The 26,885-nt window shown below is 38.8% G+C and overlaps 1 protein-coding gene across 1 annotated transcript; it reads left to right on the plus strand.

The window, feature by feature from the left end:
• LOC137274133 (cubilin-like) lies at positions 1-25,640 on the plus strand. Its single transcript, XM_067807146.1, has 20 exons — positions 1-285; positions 4,146-4,224; positions 4,570-4,706; positions 4,982-5,131; positions 5,643-5,727; positions 6,107-6,249; positions 6,758-6,895; positions 7,356-7,437; positions 7,724-7,845; positions 9,594-9,746; positions 10,112-10,187; positions 11,809-11,924; positions 12,812-12,955; positions 14,741-14,840; positions 15,994-16,115; positions 16,325-16,477; positions 21,091-21,169; positions 21,781-21,908; positions 23,262-23,423; positions 24,484-25,640. The coding sequence occupies exons 1-20, from the start codon at positions 222-224 to the stop codon at positions 24,825-24,827; spliced, it is 2,577 nt and encodes an 858-aa protein (XP_067663247.1). The 5' UTR covers positions 1-221; the 3' UTR covers positions 24,828-25,640.
• Positions 25,641-26,885: the final 1,245 nt, after the last annotated feature.

Raw genomic sequence — 26,885 nt, forward strand, 5'->3', positions numbered from 1 at the left:
GTCACATCTTGGTCCCATTCGGTGATCACTACGGACTTTACCTCGATGTTGAAATGGACCATATAGGAATAGTTATGTTGTAATGTAATACTTCTTTTGCCTAGCTTTAACTCCTGATAAACAAGTGTGTACACAGACGGTGTTTGAATACATTGTGGAAAAACATTTGATACTGTTTTTTTCGAGGAAGAGTTGTCGGGAAGGGACGAAGGGACGCTATTATGAATATATTTTATTTTGTTGGAGTATGGGCGCTGTTGTTGTGGCAAGTGGCCTGTAGTTCAGGTGAGCATTGCTGTATTTGTTTCTCTCGACTCTAAGATCACAAACCACAGTCGCGTCCACCACACAGCTATAATATATATCGGACACTGTATCTACACTTGTAGGGAATATAGTGTAAAATTGATATGTAGTTGGGGATATATCTTCAATTTTCATAATTGTCTCAAGAAATATGATACGTGTAGTACAAATAGGGCATAGTTTCGTATCGTAAGCATACATCCGTCCGGTCGTTTGTTGAAACAAAATGGCCAAACCCTGTTTACACACTCAGCAGGTCCAGTCAAGATAACAGTAAAGAGGAAAATGGCTTGGTGTAAGTCAACGATAGAGACCTTCACCAGCTTAATAGATATATATTGACTGGCAGAAGAGAGGACTCACAAGAAAACAATCCCCTTTGTTTTATATCGTTTGTTACAAATGTGTTTTTAGATGAGTATGTTATTTTACACTCCTGATGCATTTCTTTGGAATATACTCTTAAACAGTGTTTAAGTACTTTTCTAAATAAATTGTAAAACACATGTTCCTCTTCTTCAACGCTATCTTTGATAAATTCAAATACTTCACAAGCATACATACACTTCGAAGGTTTGAATTCTGTGGGAACAGGCGCGACAAAATCCTTTCCATATTTCATGAGAAATCTCGTTTTTACTAAAACTCTATGAAATGACCGAAAGCACGCAAAGATGTCTCGCCAGGTGTATTCAAGGCTTTGGCAAATCTCTAAGGGTGTCCTACCCGGAAGGCTAAAATTTATTTTTCAGATGTCCCGGGAGGGCTAAAATGTATAGTTCTGTTTTCCTGGGGGAGCTAATTAGGGAAGTACCGCCAAATCTAACGATAAGGTGCCGGGAAGAATAATCCATGTCGGGAGTAGAGAGAATTCTTTTGAAAACATAGTTATAATCTTCCCTTCGTTAGAACTTTATACTTCAACTTTAACTTCTTTATTCTCATAAATCACCATCGATGGTATAAGAGCAAAGAATATACAATTATTAACAAATGCACATAAATAAAAACATGCTCCATGACGATATTGACGTAACAATTTGCACCAGTGAGAGTTAAATGATGATAAACATTGGCTAAGCTTAAAATTGACAGGCGACATGACTTTGTTAAACGTTGATAAAATGGCCCAATAAAAGTCATATTCGTTTAAAAAGATAGTTGATATCTTCACCAACTAAATTAGTATCCAAATAAACAGAAAAGGCTGTATGTATATCCGTATAATATATATTGTCAAATAATTGTCAAATAATTGTTTTATGGAGTGTAACCAAGTATATACCGTAGGATGTTGTTCATAGTCTTGGAGTATGGATTGCTGCACAATATAAAAAGCCAATGTCACTTCTCCCTTAAGGATTTATTCTGTCACAGTTAACAGCATTTCACAATAGAACAACAGCGTTACACAGTATATATGGCACGCTTCTTCAAACCATTCGAAATAACAATCTCTTTAAATTTGTGAGTAACTATCTTGAAACAGTGAAGTCCCCATGTGAATCCTCATGGCTCAGGCTAGTCATTAACTACGTACATGAAACTGGAACTGTACGATGGGCTACTCATGTCTGTGGGAGACAGGATATCTAACACACTTCGGTGAACATAGACTGTGTTGTTTATCTACAATCTAGAGACAACTTGTCATTTTGTGTATGGATCAAAATTTCAAAATATTGTGAATAGTGTGAAAGACATTGTAAAAAGTATGACTGTTGTATAATTCTACACAATATATGTACAACAGGAATTAGTTCTTTCCAAACTTACAGATCTTTTTCATGTCAATGTACCTTCACAAATACAATTACTGCAAGAGGATGAAATACTGGTTGTTGAACGCTTAGATGCAGTGTCATCGAGATGTATAATTATCCTAATTTGTAAATTAGCTGTAATCCATAGTATCTTCACTGAAGTGTGTATTTTTTACTTCCTCTTGCCTTTGCCTTGTATAAGTTTTTACCCGCCTTGTGAATACGTTGTTGTGAATATTCTGGAGGAAAACATATATTCAATCAGTTGAGTAAAAAAAACCCATATGTTTTCGAACATTGATATTAATTCATTAACATAACGATTCTGTTTTAAAATGTGAAAAAGAAGAACATATTTTTCTATCGTGTACGCTTCTCACACTATTTTGTCAGTCAACTCACACTATTCTGCTACTCTCAACAGCCACCAGAAAGTAATAAAAATCCTTATCACATTTCGTTTGCTTGAACTAACCCAGAACACTACATGTTTCTGGATTTGAAAACACACGTTTTGTTGACCTGCGAATGTATAGGCAGGAAATCCGTTCCGGCAAAAACATTGCATCATAACCAGGGACGTTATAACAAGAATCATTATAACCAGCGCATATATCACAAGGGCCATGATAACCAGGGACCTTATAACAAGGGTCACTATACCCAGGGCATTATAACAAGGGCCATTATAACCAGGGCATTATAACAAGGGTCACTATAACAAGGTCCATAAAAACAAGGGTCATTATCACCAGGTATCTTATAACAAGGACCATTATACTCAGGGCGAATTTTAAAAAGGGGCATTATAACAAGGGCCATTATAACCAGGGCATTATAACAAAGCCCATTATAACAAGGGCCATTATAACCATGGCATTATAACAAGGGTCATTATAACCAGGGACCTTATAACAAGGGCCATTGCAACCAGGGCATTATAACCAGGTGCCTTATAACAAGGGCCATTATACTCAGGGGATTATAACAAGGGCCATTTTAACATGGGCCATTATAACCAGGGACCTTATAACAAGGGTCGTTATAAAAGAGGATCATTACAACAAGGGTCATCATAACAAGGTACCTTGTAACAAGGGCCATTACAACCAGAGCATGATAACAAGGGCCATTATAACCAGGTCATGATAACAAGGGCCATTATATCCAGAGTGCACTGTAGTCTGGTGCTGCTTTGATGGTTTCAAGTAACAGTTGTTTTCTTTTATCCACGTAGTTAGTTTTTTCTTTAGTTGTTTTCATAAACATAAATTTATGAACTATTTATAAATTTATCATTGTAGGATTTTAATATGGTTTGTGATATTTTAGTCTGAAGAAAAAAAGATTAATTTCAAAGGATATGTCTTTTTACACTTATGAAACGTTACATCAAATCTGTAGAATTTAGCACCCTACACATTCTGAAAACAGATGTTGACATGAAAATGAACATAATTATGCCGACTGAACTGTGACATCGCTGTCCTACATTGAATTTGATACATGTCGTTTACGTGGTATTATATTCATCTACCTGAAGAATATATGAAATAAGTGGACAGTACCAAAAACCTAATGGTATGTGTGCGTGCGTGTATGTATACATCTCTGTATGGTTGTATGTATGTGTTGTATTTGTGTGTGTTTGCGTTTGTGTGTGTGTGTGTGTGTGTGTGTGTGTGTGTGTGTGTGTGTGTGTGTGTGTGTGTGTTTGACATCGATACAACTCGTTTAAACTATCCTGATTTGAAATATATATTTATGTCGTTTTCTTTTCAGGGATCCACCTAGATATTTTTCCTGGCTGACATTTTAAGGCAGATTCGCTCAGTTTAGAAAGTTTAAATTAACTGATTGACCAATGAATAATAAATGAATATAAATAAATCCCTTCCTACACATAATACAATTGTTTTAAAGTCACCATAAAAAGACATCAGACAAATGTATCATCCCATAACCTCCCATGCATTCACCACTGACATTCGACGTAACGTAGTGTTGGATTACATAAGTCATGATCTATTATATAGATACTTTAAGTTTACACTGTTATGAGCTTGTTATTTACAGGTGCGTGCAACGTTACACTCTATGCTGAAAGAGAACCACTGAACTTCACATCTCCTAACTACCCCAACAATTATAATAAGTGAGTCCAAGAACATATATTTTAATCATTCAAGATATATATTCTCTCCCAAATCGAAAACGTTTATTTTGCCTTTGCTAATTGCCATGACGAAATGCTGGGTACATAAAATCCTACACTCATACTGCTCATATAGACATAAACTCAAACATAAACGGTGTTCCTTTTTTATGGATGATCATCGTACCATTGTTATCTTTAATGTGACTGAAGTGTTATCCTTTATATTATTTTCTTTAACGCATTTAGTGAAAGGGAAAACATGGCAAAATATGAATATTAAAATGGTGATATGGTTTCAAAGGTAATATTGGTGTGACGCCCATGTAACCTTGGTTTCTTCAGCAATGAATTCTGCTTTTGGGACATCTACCCTCAAACAAGCGGCTACAGTGTTGTACTCGACATGGTGTACAGTAACATCGATGGCTCACCCCCCACCTGTCACTATGACGCTCTTTCCATATACGTCATAAATAACGGTAAAATAGCTATGCTCACAAATCAGAGGAAAAAAACAACACTCGAATCTGTTTATGACGGAAATTGAACAACGAGAGTAGAACGTTTGCAGAAATATGTTGATTCAATGGCAGCCTTAGTTGTTTTCATCTGGAATCATATGCTCAGTTGGATTTTTTCCCCTGACTATTACTGATGCTATCATAAAATTTACAACTTATCTTTGTAATATGTACCAATCCAATTGAACGAGCAACAAATATATCGCTGACAATTACATTTTCTATCTTCCCAGCTGATCATACTTCTGCAGATGTAAAAAGAATTTGTGGTTCATCCAGATGGAATATCGTTGTCGAAAACGACCAACACTTCCACATTGTGTTCGGCACTGATGCCTGGGGCACGAAAAGTGGTTTCCTGATTAGATTTTATGAATCAAAAGGTTAGTAAAGCTGTGACGTTCTTCGTAATCGCCAAAACCCCATAAACCTTTAAAATATAAACAAACACTTCGTTTAACACTATAGACGTGAGCATATTATAGACATACAGTGCGGGGTATGGGCCAAGTCTGATATTTTCAGTTTCAGGGAACTGATGTACTCCTTGACTTATACTGTTTAAACCATAAAAGCATTAAATGATCCAGCTCAATACCCCTTCATCAGTGTATAAAACAAAGTGATAATTGCGACTCTGACGTCTTACGGACACTTCTGATAGGAAGTGATGCTGTCTGTAAACATTTTGTCCCACAATATTAGTTTCTGTGAAGGAACCCAACTGACTCTGAGTTCTTCACTGAGGCCTCGTCCGAAACAGGAGCTATTGTCGGCAGAATGGACGACGGTGGACGTGGTCAAACTATAACTCCACTCCTCTTTCCTTTTAACCCCACATGAATCTGTTTCTGATAAATTCAAAACTCGATTTATATATGTTATCACATTCAGAGAGGGCAATCTGCGGTGTACCTCTCGTAGCAACTTCCGTCGGCAAGACATTTACCTCGCCTGGATATCCAAACGCCTACTTCCAGTGAGTAACTTTAGTAACATATCGTCTACAAAACCGATTGACTCAAACTGTAAGCGTACCTCCCTGAGCTGATTCCGTTAACTGTACGTCATCCTTGATGGCTCAAGAGTTCAGAAACATGCGTCATCCTTGATGACCTAACGGGTCAGAAACATGCGTCATCCTTGATGGCCAAACAGTTCAGACACATGCGTCATCCTTGATGGCCAAACAGTTCAGACACATGCGTCATCCTTGATGGCCAAACAGTTCAGACACATGCGTCATCCTTGATAGCCAAACAGTTCAGACACATGCGTCATCCTTGATGGCCAAACAGTTCAGACACATGCGTCATCCTTGATAGCCAAACAGTTCAGACACATGCGTCAGTTTTCAGGCTCCAGTCATGCACCTGGACCATCACAACAGAACACCCAAACACATCTGTTGTATTGTACACAATCGACTCGGAAATTCAAGACGGCCGCACGCCTATGGTCTGTGACAGAGACTATGTGACAGTATATAACGGACACAACAGTAAGTCGGGATCAATCTTACAGTCCTCACATTCATATTCATTCTTTTCTGACGGGACAGTTCATATAGAATATAAACAAAATACGAATAATGATCAAATGATGATTGCTCACTGATGTCTGTATCGGTGCAAATGGAATGACAAGCCTGGTTCTACCATTGTAAGATATAATGTTAACGCTTCATTTGAGACCGTTTGTTCTGTGAAGCTCTAACGAAGCAAGGTACTGGCAAAAATCCATTGTGAATCACCACTGTTGAGGAGGTCAGTGTAACGTTGGCCATAAACTGGTGACTGTGGTGTCTTGTTTCCATACGATGGTTTGCTGGCAAGAAATAGGCTGAATGGTTTGCTGGCAAGAAATAGGTGTGTAGCATCATGACGCTTCCATTTCTTGCCTGCTGTGCCGTGTGGCTTACGATTATACATTGTAGCTTATTATGACATATCTCTTTTTGTTTATCCATATGACTGTACATGAAACTGTTGCTTTCTATACCAATCTAGGTTCTGACACACTCGGCACCTTCTGCGGCGACCAAAAACCCGTATTTGCCAGTGGAGGGAACTCTTTGAGAATTTATCTACACACCGATAGCACGGAAATCTACAAGGGATTCAAAATGGTGTACCAAGCAGTACCTGGTGTGTTAGAATTCATCATCTTAAATGTAACTTAGCAGTTGTCCATTCACTTTGATATCGATTAATATGTTTGAAATCAAGTCGAAGTTGTGATTTACTTAATGTTATTATTTTCTTTAACGTTTGGTAGGTGTCCGCTGATTGGGAATGGATTCTTACCAATATTTGTGCGTTTATGAATGCCACACGAAGCCATGTCGAAGGGTCACAGTTGTGTTTTAGTGTGTTTAAAGTATTACAATCTCATCAAGGGACCCATCTCTCTTGCAATATTATTTTAGGAAAAAAGGAAGGTTGTGATGTTTGGACTTAAAAGTGTCCAGAGACTCAATCAGTCCAGAGAATGCTACGAAAAAATCCTCAATGGGTTCAATATTTATGGGCGATACCAAATATGTCAATTACAGTCAATTAGTAGAATTGCAGTCTGCTATATGCATTATTTTGTCTGTAATGTCAGCAACGAGTTGCAGCGCTACGGTTCCAGCAGGGAAAAGTCCGATACAGATTGTCTCCCCTGGCTATCCTAACAACTACCCAAGGTGAATTACACTTGCTTGGAAAGTATCAGGAACCAAGTTTTCGTTACACATGCTTTGGACAAGTTAACCTATGGTCGAAATAAAAAATAAAAGTTGTGTGAAGATTTACCAATGTATGCGTGATGTTATATTTTGTTCACGAGTTTCAGTCATGTTCAGACGCAAACACGATAATTTTCGGAAACAGTAATTGATACAAAGACAAGTCATAATTCCAACTCTACGATACGTTTTCGAACAGGAGGTTTATGTTCTGGAGTATAGTTTTCATTTTTGTATGTTGTAGTGGATTAGACTGCCAGTGGACCATTCATGCACCGGCTGGAAACAGGATCAGGATTGAAGTTATCTTTGCCGATATGGAAATAGCGCCGTTTTGCGCGAATGATTATCTTTTGTTCGATGATGGTATGTAAAACTAACTGTATGGAATACAGTTCTGCAATTCGTTGTTTGTAGTAGTTGATGCTTTAAGTTCGCTGATATAAGGTTATGCATGAACTCGTACATCATCGACTTTTGCTGGCTGCCCAGCCACATGGGCATTAGAGGCAATTCCAAGGCTGATGCAGAGGCCAAGGCAGCCTTGGACAAGGAAATCTCTCCTTTTAGTATCTCGTATAGAGATTTTAGGCCCTGTATCCGTTCATATGTACGCCAACTCTTTCAGGCGCTGTGGGATACACAGATCAATAATAAATTATTTCAAATTAAGCCAGCCATTGGATATACTCATCTAAATTGCGTTACTCGATTTGATGAGGTTATCCTTAGACGTTGCCGTATAGGCCATTCTCGGTACACGCACGAGTTCCTTTTGAAGGGTGAAGACGCCCCTTTCTGTATTCCTTGCCAGGAGCAAATAACAGTCAAGCATACACTACTTGACTGTGTGGATTTTGCTCCTGCAAGAAGTAATTTTTATTCGTCTAATAGTTTAAAAGATCTTTTTAACAATGTGAGTTATCACCTAATTATAGGTTACCTGAAAGAAATAAATCTGTTAAATAAGTTATAATTTGTCTTTTGACATACAGCATGCTTTTACTCCTATCATTTCATTGGTCTTCCAGGTAATCAAAACGCTATTTCTTATCTGTAGTTGTTAGTTTTTTACAACAGTTGTGATATTGACTAACGTTTTACTGCCCTTTGTTGGTAGATTAGTGTTTTGCTTTTTAATATTATGATACTGACTTACATTTTGCGGCCTTTCATTGGCAGATTATTGTATTGCCTTTTAATATTATGATACTGAGTAACTTTTTACTGCCCTTTGTTGGCAGAATATTGTCTGGATTCTCAATGTTCAGTGGCTGAAAGATTGCCGCCTGCGACGTTAAACCACACATCAATCAATCAATCAATCGCTGATATAAGGTGAATATGTGGTAAGAAGGAGACAGTGCGACGTGTCTGTTGTTTTGTTTTAGGGTTATTTTGTTGTGACTTTTGAGCAATTTTTAAATGTCATTGTGCTGTTTAAATAAAGAAAACAAATGTAACATCCGTAGGAATGCACCGTTTCATATGACTCGTCACCTGCGTTTCTTATACTTGTAACAACACACAGCTGAGACAAGCAGCAAGATATGAAGGGTGTGTTTGAAGGAAAAAATATGTTCGAAAGTGAAATTATATCACTTACTGTGACGCACTCTGATAAGCAATCTAGCTATTTAGTGACAGTGACGATATACACGAACATTATTTAAATCTAAATTTTTAAAGTTGACATCTACTGTTGTACACGAACCAGTCCTTGTATTTATACTGTTGTACACAAACTAGTCTTTGTATTGTTCCACGGCCTCAAACCTTCATTCAGCGTCATTGTCCAAAAAATATCACAAGTACTTGCCAGTTTACAGAAAAGGTTCTGATTGTACACCAATACAACTTTAAAAACAACCGTTGCATAGTATTTGGCAAATCAGTTATCATAACTTCATCAATTGTACCGTGTAAGTGGAACACTAGGAATATATTCATTAGTTAGTGATATCATACTTTTTACATTTAAAGTTCTTCTACATCAGTTAGTGATATCATACTTTTAACATTTAAGGTTCTTCTACATCAGTTAGTGATATCATACTTTTTACATTTAAGATTCTTCTACACCAGTTAGTGATATCATACTTTTTACATTTAAGGTTCTTCTACCGTTGATGGCCAGATAAAGATCTGTAACGTTACCTCATCTCCCATCGTCAGCTCCAGTAACCTTATGTCAATCACATTTCACTCAGACAGCTCTGTCACAGGGAAAGGCTTTCGTTTGAAGTACTCAGCGGCAGATAATTCCTGCAAGTATTCTAATGTTGTTTTGTGCTTCATTCTCGGTTGCATCTTCGTTTGTAAAAGAATAATGTGTGAGAACCAGAGATTTCACAATTGGTGAGTGACTTTGTAATTTTCAAACCAAATGTCCACAGCAAGATCGTGTACTACGTTCAGGGATATTTCGTCCTATTTGGGTCAACTTATACCAAAGCGATAGTTGTAAGCGTTTGGTTTAACGTTATTGAAAATTCAGGTATGCACCCATGTATATACATTGGTATAAATCGGAACGTCATGTTATCGAGAATTTTAAATGTACCAGTCTTGATCTTGTAATTTTTTATTTAATGTATGAAATGAAATTATTCTGTGTGTGGCATTTTGGCAGGTTCCTCTCGCCTTGCGGCCAGTCAGTACACAGAGAAGTATTTGACGTCTCCTGGTTATCCGTCATCCAAGGCAAAGTGAGTAGAACCACATACGTGTCAAGTCAATACTGCATTGCGTCAATCTCACAACTGACATGATGCGTAGCACATAACACGCGACGGTCCGTAGCACTACACATTGCAAGTAAAACCAGGAAGGTTAGCAACTATTTCATAATCAAATCACTCCTAGAATCTGAAAAGTATCTGTGTACGTTGAAAAGTACAAATGCACATACATTTTTTATACTTGACTTGACATACTCATGCACATGTACTCTGGGTTAGAGGCCTTGGATACTGAATACAAATCTCTTGAATCTTGAAGTATTTGACGTCACAGCTGACATGACACGTAGCACGTACCACGTGACAGTCCATAGCGCTACACATTACAAGTAAAACCGAATACTCCAAAAGCATTAAGAGTGTGAAAAGAGCCTTCTTGGAAACGCCCTCGTTCGTCACTCGTGTCCCTCTTTGTCATGTTTCTTTCTCCGGCGTAAACAGAACTGTCTCACTGAAACGCCGTAAGCACTGTCTGACTGAGACGCCTAATATCTATTCTCACGGTAAGCAGCGAAACATTCATAATCACTGGCAAGGCGAGGGACACTAAACACGTGATAAACACTAACATAATCACTCACACACATGAACAGCTATTCACAGTGACGGCAGCACTACACATAATAGAAGAAAAGTAAACAACATTAGCACGTGACAAAAATCTGTTTCGAGGCAATAGACACGTGATAGGTAGATAACACGTGGCCAGCAATACAAAACAAGGAGAGCGATTGTCACAAATTTAGCACTACAATGTTAAATTGAAAAGGAATAACCATGGTAATAAAAGGTAAAACATAGTATGGATATGACTTTCTGTGAATTGAGAAATCACAATGTTGCCTAATTTCAGGCGTTGACGTCCATATCTACAAACTACCATCCCTTTAGATCAACTTAGTTGATCATCTGTCATCAGATTATGTGACTTAGCTGATCGTTTGCCATTAGACTGTGTGACGTGGTGATTGCATGTCATCAGACTTTGTGACTTAGTCGATTGCCTGTCATCAGACCATGTGACAAAGTCAGTGCCATGATTTGGGTGATTTAGCTGATTGTCTGTCATAAAGTTTGGTTACCTAGTTGATTGTCCATCATCAAACTGTGAACATAATTCAATTTGATTGTTTGTCATCAGACTGTGACATAGTTCATTGCCTTTCATCAGACCGTGTGACATAATTGATTGCTTGTCATCAGATCGAGTGCTTTTACTTGACTGCATGTCAACACACTGTGTGCTATGGTTGACTGCCTGTCATGAGAGCATGTGACAGTTAATTGTCTGTCATGAGATCGGGTGCATTAGTTTCTTGCCTGTCATCAGATTGTGTGACATAGTTAATTGTTTGGCATTAATTTGGGTGACTTACTTGATTGTCAACAGGCTGGGTGACCTAGTTATTGTCTCTCATCAGACTGTGTGATTTAGTTGATAACCTGTCATAAGGCCGTATGATTCAGTTGATTGCGTTGACATGTGTCATAGAGAGTCACACTCGTTATATTCTGTGAGAGTGTGTTTATGTCCTTTTATACATATGTCCCTGTACATTCGGACTTATGTAGCAAATTCTCATTGCAGCAACATGCACTGCACATGGACACTATCTGCAATGGTTGGATATATCATAAAAGTAAAAATTGTGAATCTTTCTCTCGGCACATCATGTAGCAGTGACTACCTTCTCTTCAGTGACGGTAAGTGTACACCTACAACAGACAATTTCATTATTTACAACATGTAAAGATTATCAATCCAATTTTAAGGTGCCTTTATAAATGTTTTGTGCAAAAACGTACTGACATAAACGCCTTCCTATTCGAAACGTTTTGAGTATTATTACTTGCTCTTGGAAGATAATTGCATTTTAATATTTTTACGGCAATATTACACTAGTGTAATACAGCTATACGTATGACGTGATAATGGTGCACAGTTTTGACGTCACATTGATAATGCCCTTGTCGTAGTGGTACTAGTCCTTGCTTAACTCACAGAAAGCTGAGAGTCATCACACTGTAGACAGTTTCGCTACAGTTTCTGTCAAAATAGATTGAAGACTGAGTAATAAACAGAATACTAAACTCGCTTCCGTAAAAGATTTACTCTTTCGCTCGTTTGATACCAAATCATTATCTCGTTTCATAAAAAAAGGAAGGTCGTTTAGCATTCTCTTTATATCTTGTGAATATTACCATATGTCGGAATATCAGTCCCGAATATAACACACTGAAGTTGGGACTATTTGCGCATTAAGGCCCACGTATAACTTACTCAACGATGTTGCCAATCTATAGCCTGCTAATGTATTATGTTGTCCTCTAATAATTAAAACGTTTTAGATTGAATTGTTGGTTTTACGTCTCTATGTGTGATAATCTATTTTCTTTTGTAATTTGGTTCCATTTATTATAAGTCTACAGTATTATAAGTCACGATATGGCTGCAATATTACCGATATGACTATAAATCTTAACCCACCCAGTCAATGTTAATAATTTTTGTGGATGTGTATTGGTAAGAAATTAAGGACTCAGAACTGACTTATTCTGGAGTGATGATTACTGTTGGGTATGTTTTTAAGGTTCCTCGCCTTATGCTACTCAGTTGGGGAGATATTGTGGTAACAACCCTAGGGACGGCACCGTCGTCAGCTCAGGCAACCACATGAATATTGTCTTCCACACCAACAGCTCAGGCAGAGGGTTCAAGTTGAAATACACAGCTGGTATGTATGTGATGTAATGATTGTACCATGTGCGAACACATATAAAAACTCTGGTCTATGATGTATGTACCGTGCGTGCCCAATACTAATGTTTAATTATTGAATGTGCTGCAATGTTTGTGTTGTGTGCGAGCAAATATCTGTGGATCAAAGATGTATGTATATTGTTGTTAAAGTTATGAAATCTGTTGCACAGGGCGTACTACACGTTTGTGCGAGCAAGTGTTGAAATAGTGTGGGCAATGATTTAAGAAATACAGTTCGTTATACCACCATGTATAGTGTAATAAAGCACACGTTCGCCCTGAACTACTATAGCTAAAGCACGAGAACCATATACGGTTGATGCCGTATTTAATAATTTCTAAGCATAATTTCGATTATTCTATGACAGAAAACAAACGACGGTGTCTGTGAGCTAAATCAAGAATCCTCGCAAAGGGCTAACTGACGCGCTGTTCTCTTGACGTATCAGCCCCCTACGTTAAGACAAACGTTACTAGAAAAACAAATGATGACCTTTTTGGTGATGGTTTATGTTAGGGTTAAATATCTTCGCTAGATCATTTTTATTACATCTGTGATTCTCTTAAACCATACAAGGCAATACGACCGTCTCATTTCTACTACCAACGGAAATTTAGATCAGAACATTCAGCTGAAGCTGACTAGTCATGTGACATTCCACGATTGCATTGTGGGAATGTAAACACTGCAAACATTACGAAGCAGTTTAATGTGGGAGGCTGCACGACGCGATGGCAACTGACATCCATCGTGACGTCGGTTTCATTATGACGTACCGCAAAAAAAGTTCGATTACGAGGGGCACACTGGAATGGCGCAGTAACGTCAACACATTGTGGCGTCATGCCAAAGTGCACATTATCGTCTAATAAATGTCGGCGCCTTTGATCATTCACTGAAGCATCTTAGAAGTGTGTATACGAATGTTAACATTATGAAACTTGTTACTCTGGCTGTGTTACGTGCGAGCAATTATCGAAACTCTGTTGACAATGTTATATGTATAGTAATGTTAACATTATAAAATCATTTTGAGCTGTATATGCTATATGCAACCAAATTATGCGAACAGATGATCATGGACAGATGGCATACATGTATCCTTTGCAAATAAACAACAAATAGAGAACGTATATGTTAGTGGATTGACATTCAAAAACCAGCTTCATGTTCGCCTCCACGAAACCAGAAGAAAAGCGTTAAATCTGATATCATAACTGAAAACTGTTATCGCTGTTCGGATGTCTACATTATACCTTGTTTTTCTTCACTTTTAATGTATTATGTTTTGGGGACCAACAGGAGAGTTTAGAAATACTTCAAATGGAATTGCAAGTGCAAGTGTGCAAGTAGTCATGTTTTTGCAACGTGTTCACCTACATCTGCAGGAAAATATCATTGTTGATTTTAATACTGGATGAAGCGGTTACCTTTTTGAATATCTTGAGGAATACCATTCCTCTGGTATTTATTCTGAATTACGTTGTCAAGGAAACTCACGTTCCTTTTTCTAATTTAGATTTCGTCGATATCATAGGTGATCTTTCTATATCGTGACCTCAACGTGATTTTAAAATATCCTCTTTATAATATTTACTGTCTTGATATAAGTAAATTGTGCATAGCGAATAAGGCTAGTTCCAACACTGGACAGATTTACCAACTGTAATTATCTCTGAATTTATTTATCCTGGATTGTCGGATTGTGGATGCTCTTATAACTGTGACGAAAGTCTTCATTGGTTCCCTTTAACGTAGAAACAGCAAGTGCGAGGAATTGTACCAGTTCATGGCTCAGTGCATCCACGCACACATGGAAACGTTTGGCGTCCCCCGGGTACCCCAACAACTATGCTAAGTAAGTACAGAAGATATCATTACTGAATGACAACAGTACTGCTTTAACATATGTTGATGTTTGGAGTATCAGATGAATCACCGGCTTTCCCATATGTGGTTATCATGTGATAAATTGAGTACCATTCCTTATGCGAAGTGTCTGGTCTGTGGTGTAGCCTATATTTTAAGCTTTCACTCATCGAAGAACCACGTTCGATTCCCCCATGGGTACAATGTGTGAAACCTATGTCTGGTGTCCCCATTTGTGTTATTGATGTAATATTGCCCATTCACTCATCGGAAAGTTAAGCACTGACCCCAATTTGCCGTTCACATTGGTTGTCAAGTTGTCTGTTGTGATCCTATGATTCTATACTCGCCTCGTCAAAAATAATGCAAACCTATTTTATGACATTCACTGCCGTTAGTGTTGCCTCATGGTAAAGGTCTGCATTAGATCAGACCCTCCACTCCCACTCAACCCCACCCTTCTATAATCAAACAGCTGTATTCGCTTCTGACATAATCAGATATATTATGTATAACTGTTCCAGCAAGGAAACTAAAATCTACACAATTATGGAAGCCAGCCTGTGATACTCTCACATTACGTTTGAACTTACTCACCCCACCCATTTCCAATCCCTCGCATACCAACTGAGTGCTTGAAGAATGCATAAAGTATGGTCAAGTCAAATTGTAATATGTCTATATATAATATGGAACTTCATTTGATATTTCAACGATGCATGATCTTTGTTCGTATTAGAACATGTTATTGACATGTATACATATATTTGACTATGTCTATCATATTTACCTCTTTGATTGGTTTGTTGTTCAAAGCTACACTCCTCAATGTATCAGGTATATAGCTGCGGTCTGTAAATAGTCGAGTCTGGATCAGACAATCTAGTGATCACCAGCATGAGCATCGATCTATGCAATTAGGTTACGACGACGCGTGTCAACCAAGTGAGCAAGCCTGATCACTCGATCCCGTTAGTTGCCTCTTACGATAAGGAAAAGTTGTTAAAGACCAAAGCAAATTGTCTGGCAACAATGCCGTGATATTGGTGAATATCTTTGAAGAGGCACAAAACCATGTTCAGTCTTTGAAACGGGTCTTATTTGAATATATCTTTACTCATGTTCCTATTTCCTGTTTGTAGCAACTTGCATTGTCGGTGGACAATAACCGCCCCTGTTGGACGAAAAGTAATTGTTGAAATTGCTGAGTCATCTATTGAGTATGCGGTTTCATGTGCAGATGACTATCTCTTAGTCAGTGAGGGTAAATATAAGATTGTATGGTCACAAATACTATTTGTAGTGGAAATACACTGGGAGTCAGTCGATAATTGTCACATTAAACAGATCCAAGTTGAGAATGTCTTAGTCTCAGCTAAATCCATTTGGACATGTCAACTAAACACGTCAAAGCTTATGACTTCACAGAATTCAAATGAGCAGTGACGATGACTAGTCAAATATTTATTTAAGGTTCATCGTCTTACGCCACTCAGTTAGGCAAGTACTGCGGTTTTAACACCGGGAGCGTCTTCAGCTCCAGCAACTACGTAACCATCACCTTCCATACCGACAGCTCTGTCAACAGAAAAGGGTTTACCTTGAGATACAAGTCGACAACGTCAGGTACGCCGCATCGTTGAGTCGTTTAATTAAAAACAATGCAAAATATGTGATATTTGGGATTTCATTTTCTTAGTAAAGTACAAATTCTAGTACTTTTTTGGTTGCGTCCCATCCGGGATTCGAACCCGCACCCTCAGAGTCAGGCACCTAGTCGCCAGCACACAAAATCAGCCGCCTAGCCCGTTCAGCAGCCGCGAATTCCACAAATATGAGCGTTGGACAACTGGTAGTCTAGACTGCGTACTTTGTGTACCCCTCTGACACGGCTCCCACGACCGGGAGCTATGATAACACACTGCCATTTAGAAAGTGGTCAAATACTAAGAAATCGAAATCTCAAATATGACATATGTTGCATTTGACAACTTTCTAATTGGCATCGTTTTAAAAAATGTATCACATGCTTTACCTTAAGTCACAATTTTTCTTTCAAAGAAATCATATAACTCTTAGAGTTGAGACAGAATTAGAATCCATAACAAAACAAACTAATTTCACTACCTGGACACTTTTTGATTGGACAATCAGACTGAGGGATTATCTCATCTACCCCAGGTTCCACGTGAGCATTGAAGTCTCAACCCAACAACTACTCTAATCCTCAAAATAAAAAGAAATCCTCAAAATCCTCAAAAAATCTAAAGCTTCGACTGCAATCGCCATCCACTTGCACAAAGCGATTGAAGGCTAAGGTCAAGATAAGTTACAATCAAAACTTACAATTGGTCCGGACCAGTATTATAAGTAGCTAAGTACGTTGTAGTCTGTGACACGTAGGTCAAGTGCTATTTTACTTACATAATCAGCTTCACGTTTGAAGATTGTGAAACATACCGTTTTGAGGACACTAGCGAACTGTGTGTGCATGCTAATAACAATGGCAGTGGCCTCTTCAGTAATTCAAGAGCAACTGCTTTTAGTTCAAACACAGTATGGGAGCGGTTTCCCTTTCCCTTTTATTATACCTTTGTTACTGAGTATAGCATACCCAATATTGCAATGGTTTAGCATCGTAGTTTTCCCCATACATTTAGTCTTCAGTGACATTTGTGTCACTGATTTTGTCTTGGCTTTTCATTAAGATAATTTGCAGTTAAGTATACGTGCAAAAACAAGTTTCTTTCTCATCCTTAAATCTAAAACTGAGTAATATTTCTGCTTTTTAAGAATTAAGTGAGTGAGCGGGGGAGTGAGTCGCATCCAGCAATATTCCTGCAATATGGCGGCGGTCTGTAAATAATCGAGCCTGGGTCAGGCGACCCAGTGAGCAACAGCATGAGCATCGATCTGCTCAATTGGGAACCGATGACATGTGTAAATCCAGGCCGCGAGTCTGACCACCCGATCCCGTTAGTCGCCTCTTAGGACAAGCATAGTCGCCTTTTGAGGCAAGTATGGGTTGCTGAAGGCCTATTCTACCCCGGGCCTTCACGTGTCTTTATCATTAAGTATTCTAGTAGCGACTTTTGCACAAGTTTTTAGAATTCTTTGTTTTTAAAAAACTGCACATTAGGAAAAAACCAATTATCAACGTAATTGGGTTAAATGATATATTTCTGTGAATTTTCAGTGTATTTAGAATTCATTTTTTTTTTAAAAAAGCACATTAGGAAAAAAACATTTATCAAAGTAACAGGGTTAAATAATATATTTCTGTGAACACGCATTTACCCACCCTTATCCCGAAATGTTGTTTAATATTTGTTTTTCCCTGCCATGCATTTCTAATATCACTTTCGTATCTAGCATCACATTTTCAGCCATATCACATTTTCTTGTAGTGAGAATAACAATACTTCTACTAGGAAGACTTCCAAAAATTCACCCGGGCAAATGCGTAATACTATGAAACAGTTTCATTGATAACAATTGGTGGATCATACGTTTAAGTGCTACATCATAAGGAAATACTATTTACATATTATTTTCTAATTTCCATGAATACCATCCCGCTACATTTAGACCAAAATTTCGCAACGTATTTATTCGTATTTTCACATTTTCATAAAATAATGGTAGGTATTTCTCTGGTTGTAATGTCAGATTGTCAGTTCCTGAATCACGACAGTTTGAATGTAGAATGTACGCCCCTGCATAAAGACACGAGTTCTTTTATGGATGACAACTTCTTTATTGTGAAGAGTCTCGTTGTTTCGAAGTATATTCTTACTTCTTCATCGGGTGAATGAAACAATGGAATGCAACGAGTTATTTATGTACATGTAGGAACGACAACAGTATGACAAAGTAAGCCAGTAGTTGATAGGTGGATGGACAGGAGTGGAAGCCAGGAGGGTTGTGTACCCAGGCATTATTGGTAAGACAAACAATAGGAAGTCAGATTGGGTGGGGTATAATGGAAAACACTCCCTGGCTTCCCTTGTCCATTATATACTTCGAAACGTGACTGTTCACAATAAAGAAGTTGTCATCCATAAAAACTCGTGACTTTATGTGTATCACTTCTAAATGAGAATTCAAAGACTCTACGCCCCTGCAATCGTTTTCTTCAAATATTTATGAGTCTGGGATTTGCCTTTCATGAAACCTGTACAAGGTGCAATAGCGGGAGGTATGTGTCGTGTGCCATGAGTGGTTCCACTTTTCGTGTGTGTTGCAGACAGCTGTAGACAGGAGTCGAGATTGGGAACATTCGTACCTTCAACGGTGAAGAGGTCCATCTTAGCTACGATTGCTAACTTAAATCCACGCCCTCTTGCAATCTTGCAAAGATCGACTTTGCGTAAATGAATTAGGGCATTTACAAGGTGAATGTAAAGTTGATTGTATGGCCTAAGATTGATTGTAACTTGGATTGTTCCATACAAGTGAGCCCTGATGAGCCTTCAATGTCTTTCTACCTGGATAAACCACTATACTCTGAATCATCGAGCATGTACTTTTCGCTTTTCTAGACTTACTATATATACATCCATGGGCTGGACATTCAGTAGTACAGGATTTGAGCCATTCTCGATTATACTGTGTTTCCACAGACACACCACACTGAAACCTGTAACAGATGGTGGTGGATATATATTTTGGCTGAGACGTCAGATATCCCATGAATAATTCTTGTCAGTAATCACAAATATGTGCGGCTATCATATAACGATGGTAACTTACTCCTGTATGCAACAGCTAAGTCAAGCCCATCTGTTACACAGCAGCCTGCGATTTATCAGGAAAGGATGGTATGTGAGTGAAACCTGCACAGGGAATTATACACGTATAAACGTACATTCCCTGGACAGGCCAATAATGCACACGCACAAGACAGTTTGTATGGACCAGTCCGATTGCTTGCGTTATGTTATGAGTCCATTTAAATGTCTCCGACTCCATGCTCTACCTGTAGACTCATAGCCTTACAAATATGCTACAATATTAACTTTGTCAATGGGGCACAAAACACGAGGCAGCAGATTTTAGTCTAGGTATGACAGTCGGCAGAGATATGTTTTAGCTGAGACTTAAGTGTTTTGAGTTCCTTGAGTTTAGTTGAGATTTTGTTCCATAGAACTGCAGCACTATAACTGAAATATCTTCGACCAAATCGTATCAAGCTAGTCTTCAGAATGGGAAAAAATGGTCTGTAGAACGACGGACTCTGGATAGTTTATACGCTTGTGTGAGCAGTGAAACATACAACACGGTGCAATATCGTTCGGGTTTGGTACTAAGCAATATTTCAGGTACATGGAGGCGATCTGTAAACCATGGAATCTGGACCTAACCATCCAGTGATCAACAGCATGAGTATCGATCTGCTCAACTGGACCACAATGACATGTGTGGCCAAAGAGAGAATGACCACCCGATCCCGTTAGTCGTCTGTGACAACACGTATGGGATATGGAAGATCAGTTCTGACATGGATAATTCACTGGGAATACTGGTACAAACTTCCTAGCATTACGTATTATAAATGATAAGCAGCTGGGTGAATATACAAATGAAATACTACTACTACATTCAGAAATTGTGAACACAGCATCCGTATTGTTAGCTCGTGTCCGTCATCCATGTATATCAGTGAGTGAGAGAGTTAAAGTTCATAGTCACAGTATTTCAGTATTTCAGCCATATCGTGACTTAAATTCATGATAAATACGCATAGTTTAAAAAACCTGTCGATGAAGGATAGCAAAAAACAACTAGTATTTCACAGTAATAAGAAACTAAACTAGTATAAGTCTTAAATAGGATTTCAAATTAGGACAATACGATATACAAAAAGGCTGAGGGTCGCCAACAACTAAAGGCAGATCGCCACTCTAGTAACCGTGGCCATCACTGGTGTACTACACAAATCACAAAGTCAGTAGAACATACAGAGAATGTCTTCATTTGTTGTTATCAAGAGGTGAATAGTCCTGTGATTTGCCAGGCCCTCTTCATAACCACGGGATTCTGTTGGGTAGCGTAGATGTTATAGCGTTCGCGCATCACGCCGAAGACCCGATCGATTCCCCTCGATGATGCCGAGATATGTATGGAGGAATATTGCTGAAAGTGGAGTATAATCATACTGGATCACTCATAACGACGGACCGAAGAGGTCACCAATCAATGCAAGGCACCTGTTTAATGTGACACTTTCTGTGTTCCAGGGTGTGGTCAAGATGTACAACTCAGCGGGTCTGAGACAAAATATGTTGAATCGCCCAACTATCCTTTTGACTATCCTGCGTAAGTACACACGTGTACAGTCTGCATGACCAGCAGGTCATGAGCCAGTGTATGTGATAGTGTAGCTGTCCTGATGTACGATATATCCGAGTTTTAAATCTAAATTTCATGTGTCGAACGTATGATTGTCTCGAAGTAAACACAGAGCCCCTGCGTATTCCTTATTCATTGTCGTTACCTCGGATAACTTGAAGTTCAACTTCGATACACCAGTGTTTGACTGCATTACCCCTTGTCTCCCACATCGTTGCAGCTGAGGGCATAGAGCGACGATGAGGGACTTAAGACGCTTTAATGAATGGCGGGTGGCATGTCCTAGTCCGAGTCAAAATTTGGTTTTGCTATACACGCTGTATGCCCACACACTGACAATCTATATTGTGTTTGACAAGGCCGCAAAATGTATTACATACGTATAACACACACGCACGCACGGTCGCACGGACGCACATACATACATACATACATACATACATACATACATACATACATACATACATACATACATACATACATACATACATACATACATACATACATACATACATACATACATACATTCATGCAAGATGCATTCCTGTACAAATATAAGAATATTGCTTCAATTTTAGGAATACTGATTGTGCTTGGACGGTCAGCACAGATGTTGAAGGATCTTCAATCAATGTCAAAGTGGTGACTTTCGACCTTCCGTACGACATGGCGTGCTACAGCGGGGACTATGTAATTCTTCAAGAAGGTAATGTTATCTTCTGTAGGAGATAATCCTCTCCGTCATGATGTATCTCGCTACCACACATGTGTTTGGATGGCACAAGATTAAAATTATTCCCACTTACGCAACACATATTATTTTAGTCGAAGAAATCAATGAGCTATGATAATTTTAATCATATGTTTAAGGTGTGGAAGTTGAGCAGTTCACTCAGTCAAAATTGAATTTGTAGGGAATGATATGAATATCGTTCACTTAGAGCAAATATAAACCAAATCACGTAAATAAGCTCTTTGGCGTTCTTCCAACCGTAAAGGAAGGCAGATGATATATTGTCGGAAAACTAGAATAGCTGGTTTGATGTTGTCTAACAAAGTAGAATAGACGTATAGCACACTGTGGGGTGGAGGTCCTTTCAGGAAGAGGGACGTGCCAATGTGAATTGTTGTAAAATGCCCTTCCTAAATACGTATTTGTATACTGGTTCGGTTATATTTCTGCATCTAAACGTTTGGCACAATGACCTGAAGTCCAATGGGTTCTTTCCCCCTTTGTCAATAAAGTTGCACACCGCTATGATGACCTCCCGCGTTTAGCTGTAATGTTATGACATCACTTATATAAGCTGCCCTGCCATAGGTCTTAACTGGCACGTGTGTTCAGTCATCCAGATTAAGCGCTACATTTTCTCTGAAACGTCAGTATAATATGTTGTTTCTGCAATCATCTAAATGAGAGCGTTTGGCATGTATACTGAGAATGTCGGGTGACACAAACAGTTTGAAAAAAAAAATTATACAATTAACAATGTATACCCTCATGCATTGCTATCATCAAAGCTTTTGGTTTGGTTTGATGTTCTACATCAAAATATATTACTAAATCACACCATCATTTCAGCACAAAACGCATACACATTAGGAATATGCACCACGTTACTTATTAAAAAAAACCTTAAAGAAATATTCTTTGTAGAAAACCACACATGCAAAAAATAATAAATAAAATAGAACATTTCAATCATTCATGAGGCCTTCTTTTCCGAGTACTTTGATAAAATTAAACAAATATCCATATTGACCTGATGTGAAATTTCTCTTGTATTGACTTTTACATCCATCTGTGTTTTTGTACCACACATTTGTACACGGTTATACCGAGAGACATTAGAAAATCCAGATTTTCCCGGAAATATTAATCATATTAGTTATTTTTATATTCCTACAATATGTGTGAATTACGGTGCACTGCCTTTATGTTCTTGAACCCATAGAAATTAAGATATATTTTATATCTTGTCAAAGATTGGTTGACTTGAATCGTTCCACACTCGTCTTACAATAATACATCGATTTGAATTGTGTGCTGTTTTATCAGTTGACGGAGCAAATGAATACTGGCTCGGTCAGTGGTGCGGATCAAGTGGACCAGACACACAGAGTGTAGGGTCAACCTTGAAAATTCGATTCCACGCCGATGGTTCGAGGTCTTCCTCAGGATTTAAGTTGGCTGTCACCGCCGTTTATCCAGAATCTGATCGTAAGTGTTCCGTTTCAAATACCAAGAATGTAGAACAGATAGCCCGCTTGACAAATTTGATCTCCAGGGTTCCTATCTGGGGACATACTATTATCCAAGAGGTAAAATCACAAGTCGTTTTTCATTTTCTGCAATTTTGGTAGAAACATTATACCCCAACGGATTGTGATGACTAATATCATTTTAACCACGTTACCCACATAAGTACAATTTTGGATATGTCTTGTTAATGACTCCTTCATGAGTTAAGTTAAAGCTTTTGAAACATTAGACATCGAAATTATAGCGAGGCTCGGTGCATTTCGATCGATCCTCGTATACTGTGTGTAACAAAGAAAATAAGAGAACAAAATAAAGTCCCCTTAACTAACATCCTACGTTCAATGGTCCAGCGTGATGTTCCAGACGGTATATATGTATGGGTTTACACCGCTTTAAGCAATAGTTCAGCGATATCACGGATGGGAGCAACAGAAATGGGCATTGTACCTTGTGGTTAGAACATGATTACCCGTGTCTTTGGAATGACTTGCGAACCCGACCCGTGAAGGTCCCGGGGTAGAATACGCCTCCAGCAATCCATCCTTGCCATAAAAGGCGACTGTGCTTGTCGTAAGAGGCTCCTAACGGGATCGTGTGGTCAGGCTCGCTGACTTGGTTGACACATGTCATCAGTTTCCAATTTTGCAGATCGATGCTCATGTTGTTGATCACTGGACTGTCTGGTCCAGACTCGATTATTTACAGACCACCCCCATATAGCTGAAATATTGCTGAGTGCGGCGGAAAACTAAACTCACTCACTCATTCACTCACTTGTGAACCCTATCCCACCATCCCATATCAAACAAACCAAGAGCCCTTGTCAGTGGTACGTGCGTATCATTGTGTGTATCACTGGAACGGGGGCACCAGAATCATTGTAATTGTCCTTCATCATTTTCAATACATGGATAATTCGAAATCTGATACATTCACTCACCCTTGTGTCGAACTTTCAAGTGTCGAAATAATGGTTGTCTCAAAGTAAAAACCTGGGGCTTTTTGTGTTTTTGTACAGCTGCCTATAAAGTGAACACCAGTGCAGTAATTGGAGGTGTAATCGCTAGTATTGTCGTTGTGGCGGTGTTAGCGTGCTGTTGCTGTGGAGTCTGCTCCAGGAAAAAACCAACAACTAACGGCCCTCAGCGTGACAGATCAGGTGGCAGCAGCGTCTACTCTGTTCCTCTTTCCAATCACCAAGGAACTGCGGCTGTGTTTATACCACCCCCTGCTTACAGTGAAGTCGTGAAGGATGATCCACCTCCATACTGTGAGATAGCTCAGCTGTCAGACGTACAGCCTATCGTGGCCTCATCACCCTGCGGTGCAACGGGGATAGATAATCCAGCACCAGAAGAATGACAGTTTCCTACTACTACTAGAAATACTAAAGGATGCATTGATGCAAATTAGCGCAAATTAGCGTCTGTACCCATTTGGACACGTCTCAGTTACAACTCCTGGATCAGCAACTGACATCAATGTAAAATTTTGTTTTGACTTCAACAATGAGTGTTAAGAATATTATCAGAAGCCTTCACAGTGCAGCCTATACTGACACAATATCTGCCGTCATTAAGTATCTTAGATCATGTACTATGATGTTATTTTCAATTGTGCAACACAATGATTCGATGACACACCACTACTGGTGGCAACCCACAGTTATTCGGAAGAATTCTAAGAAGAAATAATATTGAAATTCCTCCTGTTGGCTTGGGAAAAAACATTTACTGTGATCAACCCGTGAAGATCCGGGTTAGAATTGATCTTCAGTAACCCATGCCTAGGCCTGTCTTAGGAGGAGACTAACTGGGTCGGGTGGTCAGCCTCACTGACTTGGTTGACAAGCGTCTTCTCTTCTCACTTGCGTACAACGATGCTCATGATGTTGATCACTAGATTGTTTTGTCCAGACTCGTTTATTCGAAGGACCGTCGCCATGTGGCTGGGATATTGCTGAGTGCGGCGTAAAACTAAATTCATTCACTCATACTGTGATAAATATATTTTGGATAATGAATACGATTCATTATGAAGGGATATATCAATTGATATGTAAGCTGTTTACAAGTCACATTCATATTATACGTGCATGTATGTATGCTTGTGGATAAACGGACGTGTTTGTGCCTGCCATGAGAGATGGCCGTCACAGAGCTTGAGAATCTTAAATGTTGTTTTTACTTAATCTTTGTTGATGTGTATAAGTCAGTTCTGTGGTGTAGTTCTTCAGTCAAGATTGCTTGACAACCCACAGCTCGCATAATACATAATATAGACGTTCGTATCCATAAAGAACCTTACGTTCTTGTTTACATTATCAGTGTACCTTTTTGTTTACCTGCATTGATGTTTGCAAGGACATTGTATATAGGTTTATGCGAATCTATGTCCATCCTCTGCAGAAGTACTTGAATTACAAAGAGGTGTTTCAGGTACGATACAATACATGGATACCCATAGAGATCCAGGTTAGAGTTGATCATCAGTTTCTCGTAACTCGAGAGTTACGGGATCGGGTGGTCAGACTCGCTGACACATCTCAATGTAGACCATTTACGTAGAGAAATGTTCACGATGTTGATCATTGGATTGTCTGGTCCAGATGTTACTCTACTCTTCCAAAAAGGTAGGGGATCATAAATTTTCAATTTGGATGGGAAGTGAAATCGTTAACAAAAGTTTCAAGGACAGACATCGTATTAAAGCACCACCATTTCCCTCTATTACCACACCTAAACACAACGCATGATCAGCACGTGCGCACACACGTAGCCCCAGACACGTGCATGGGGTGCATTCTTGATTTTGACGTTTTATTCAATAAATCACTTAGAACATTAATTTTGACACTCATCTTGCATCACAAATTTGTTAGTGTTTGTTTGTAGTCGTTTGTTTTGAAATGAAAATCGTATGCATGAAACTTCCGTGCCATACACCAATCATCTTTCAAAAGCGACTACATTCCAAATACGTATGGTTGTGAGGAAGTGCAAATGGCGATGCCCTCTCAAAACATTCAGTAATATCATTTCAACATTGATTGACTCAGATAGCCTCCCAAATAATTTTAATCGTATTTAAAAAAAGTGACGATCCCCTACTTTTTTAAAGAGTATATTCACAACTCCCCGCCATACATCTTGAATACTGGTGAATGAGTAGGTACAAAACAAGCCAACCACCTGTAGAAGGAGACTGGACCTTGATGCTGTACCTGCGATATTAATCTAGTGGAAAAGGCATGGCTGTGACACCGAGTAGATTTACACGATTAAACGAGACTGACGTGTCAGGGTAATGGGTAATAGCAATTTAGGAATATTGTTTCATATCGTTCATGGATGGCAACCCGATCAGTCATCTCACTCGCTGTCTGATTTTAGTGTTTTTCACTCAACTAAGCCGCTTACC

Source organism: Haliotis asinina, chromosome 2 (genome assembly GCF_037392515.1).
Source record: "Haliotis asinina isolate JCU_RB_2024 chromosome 2, JCU_Hal_asi_v2, whole genome shotgun sequence".
Classification (NCBI taxonomy): Eukaryota; Metazoa; Mollusca; class Gastropoda; order Lepetellida; family Haliotidae; genus Haliotis; species Haliotis asinina.

Bases quoted from the DNA above. Each gene is read 5' to 3' on its own strand.
- LOC137274133 (XM_067807146.1), top strand. From the start codon at position 222: ATGAATATATTTTATTTTGTTGGAGTATGGGCGCTGTTGTTGTGGCAA. The intron at 7,846-9,593 runs GTATGTAAAACT...TTTACATTTAAG, and splicing joins TTATCTTTTGTTCGATGATG to GTTCTTCTACCGTTGATGGC. The intron at 10,188-11,808 runs GTGAGTAGAACC...TTCTCATTGCAG, and splicing joins TATCCGTCATCCAAGGCAAA to CAACATGCACTGCACATGGA.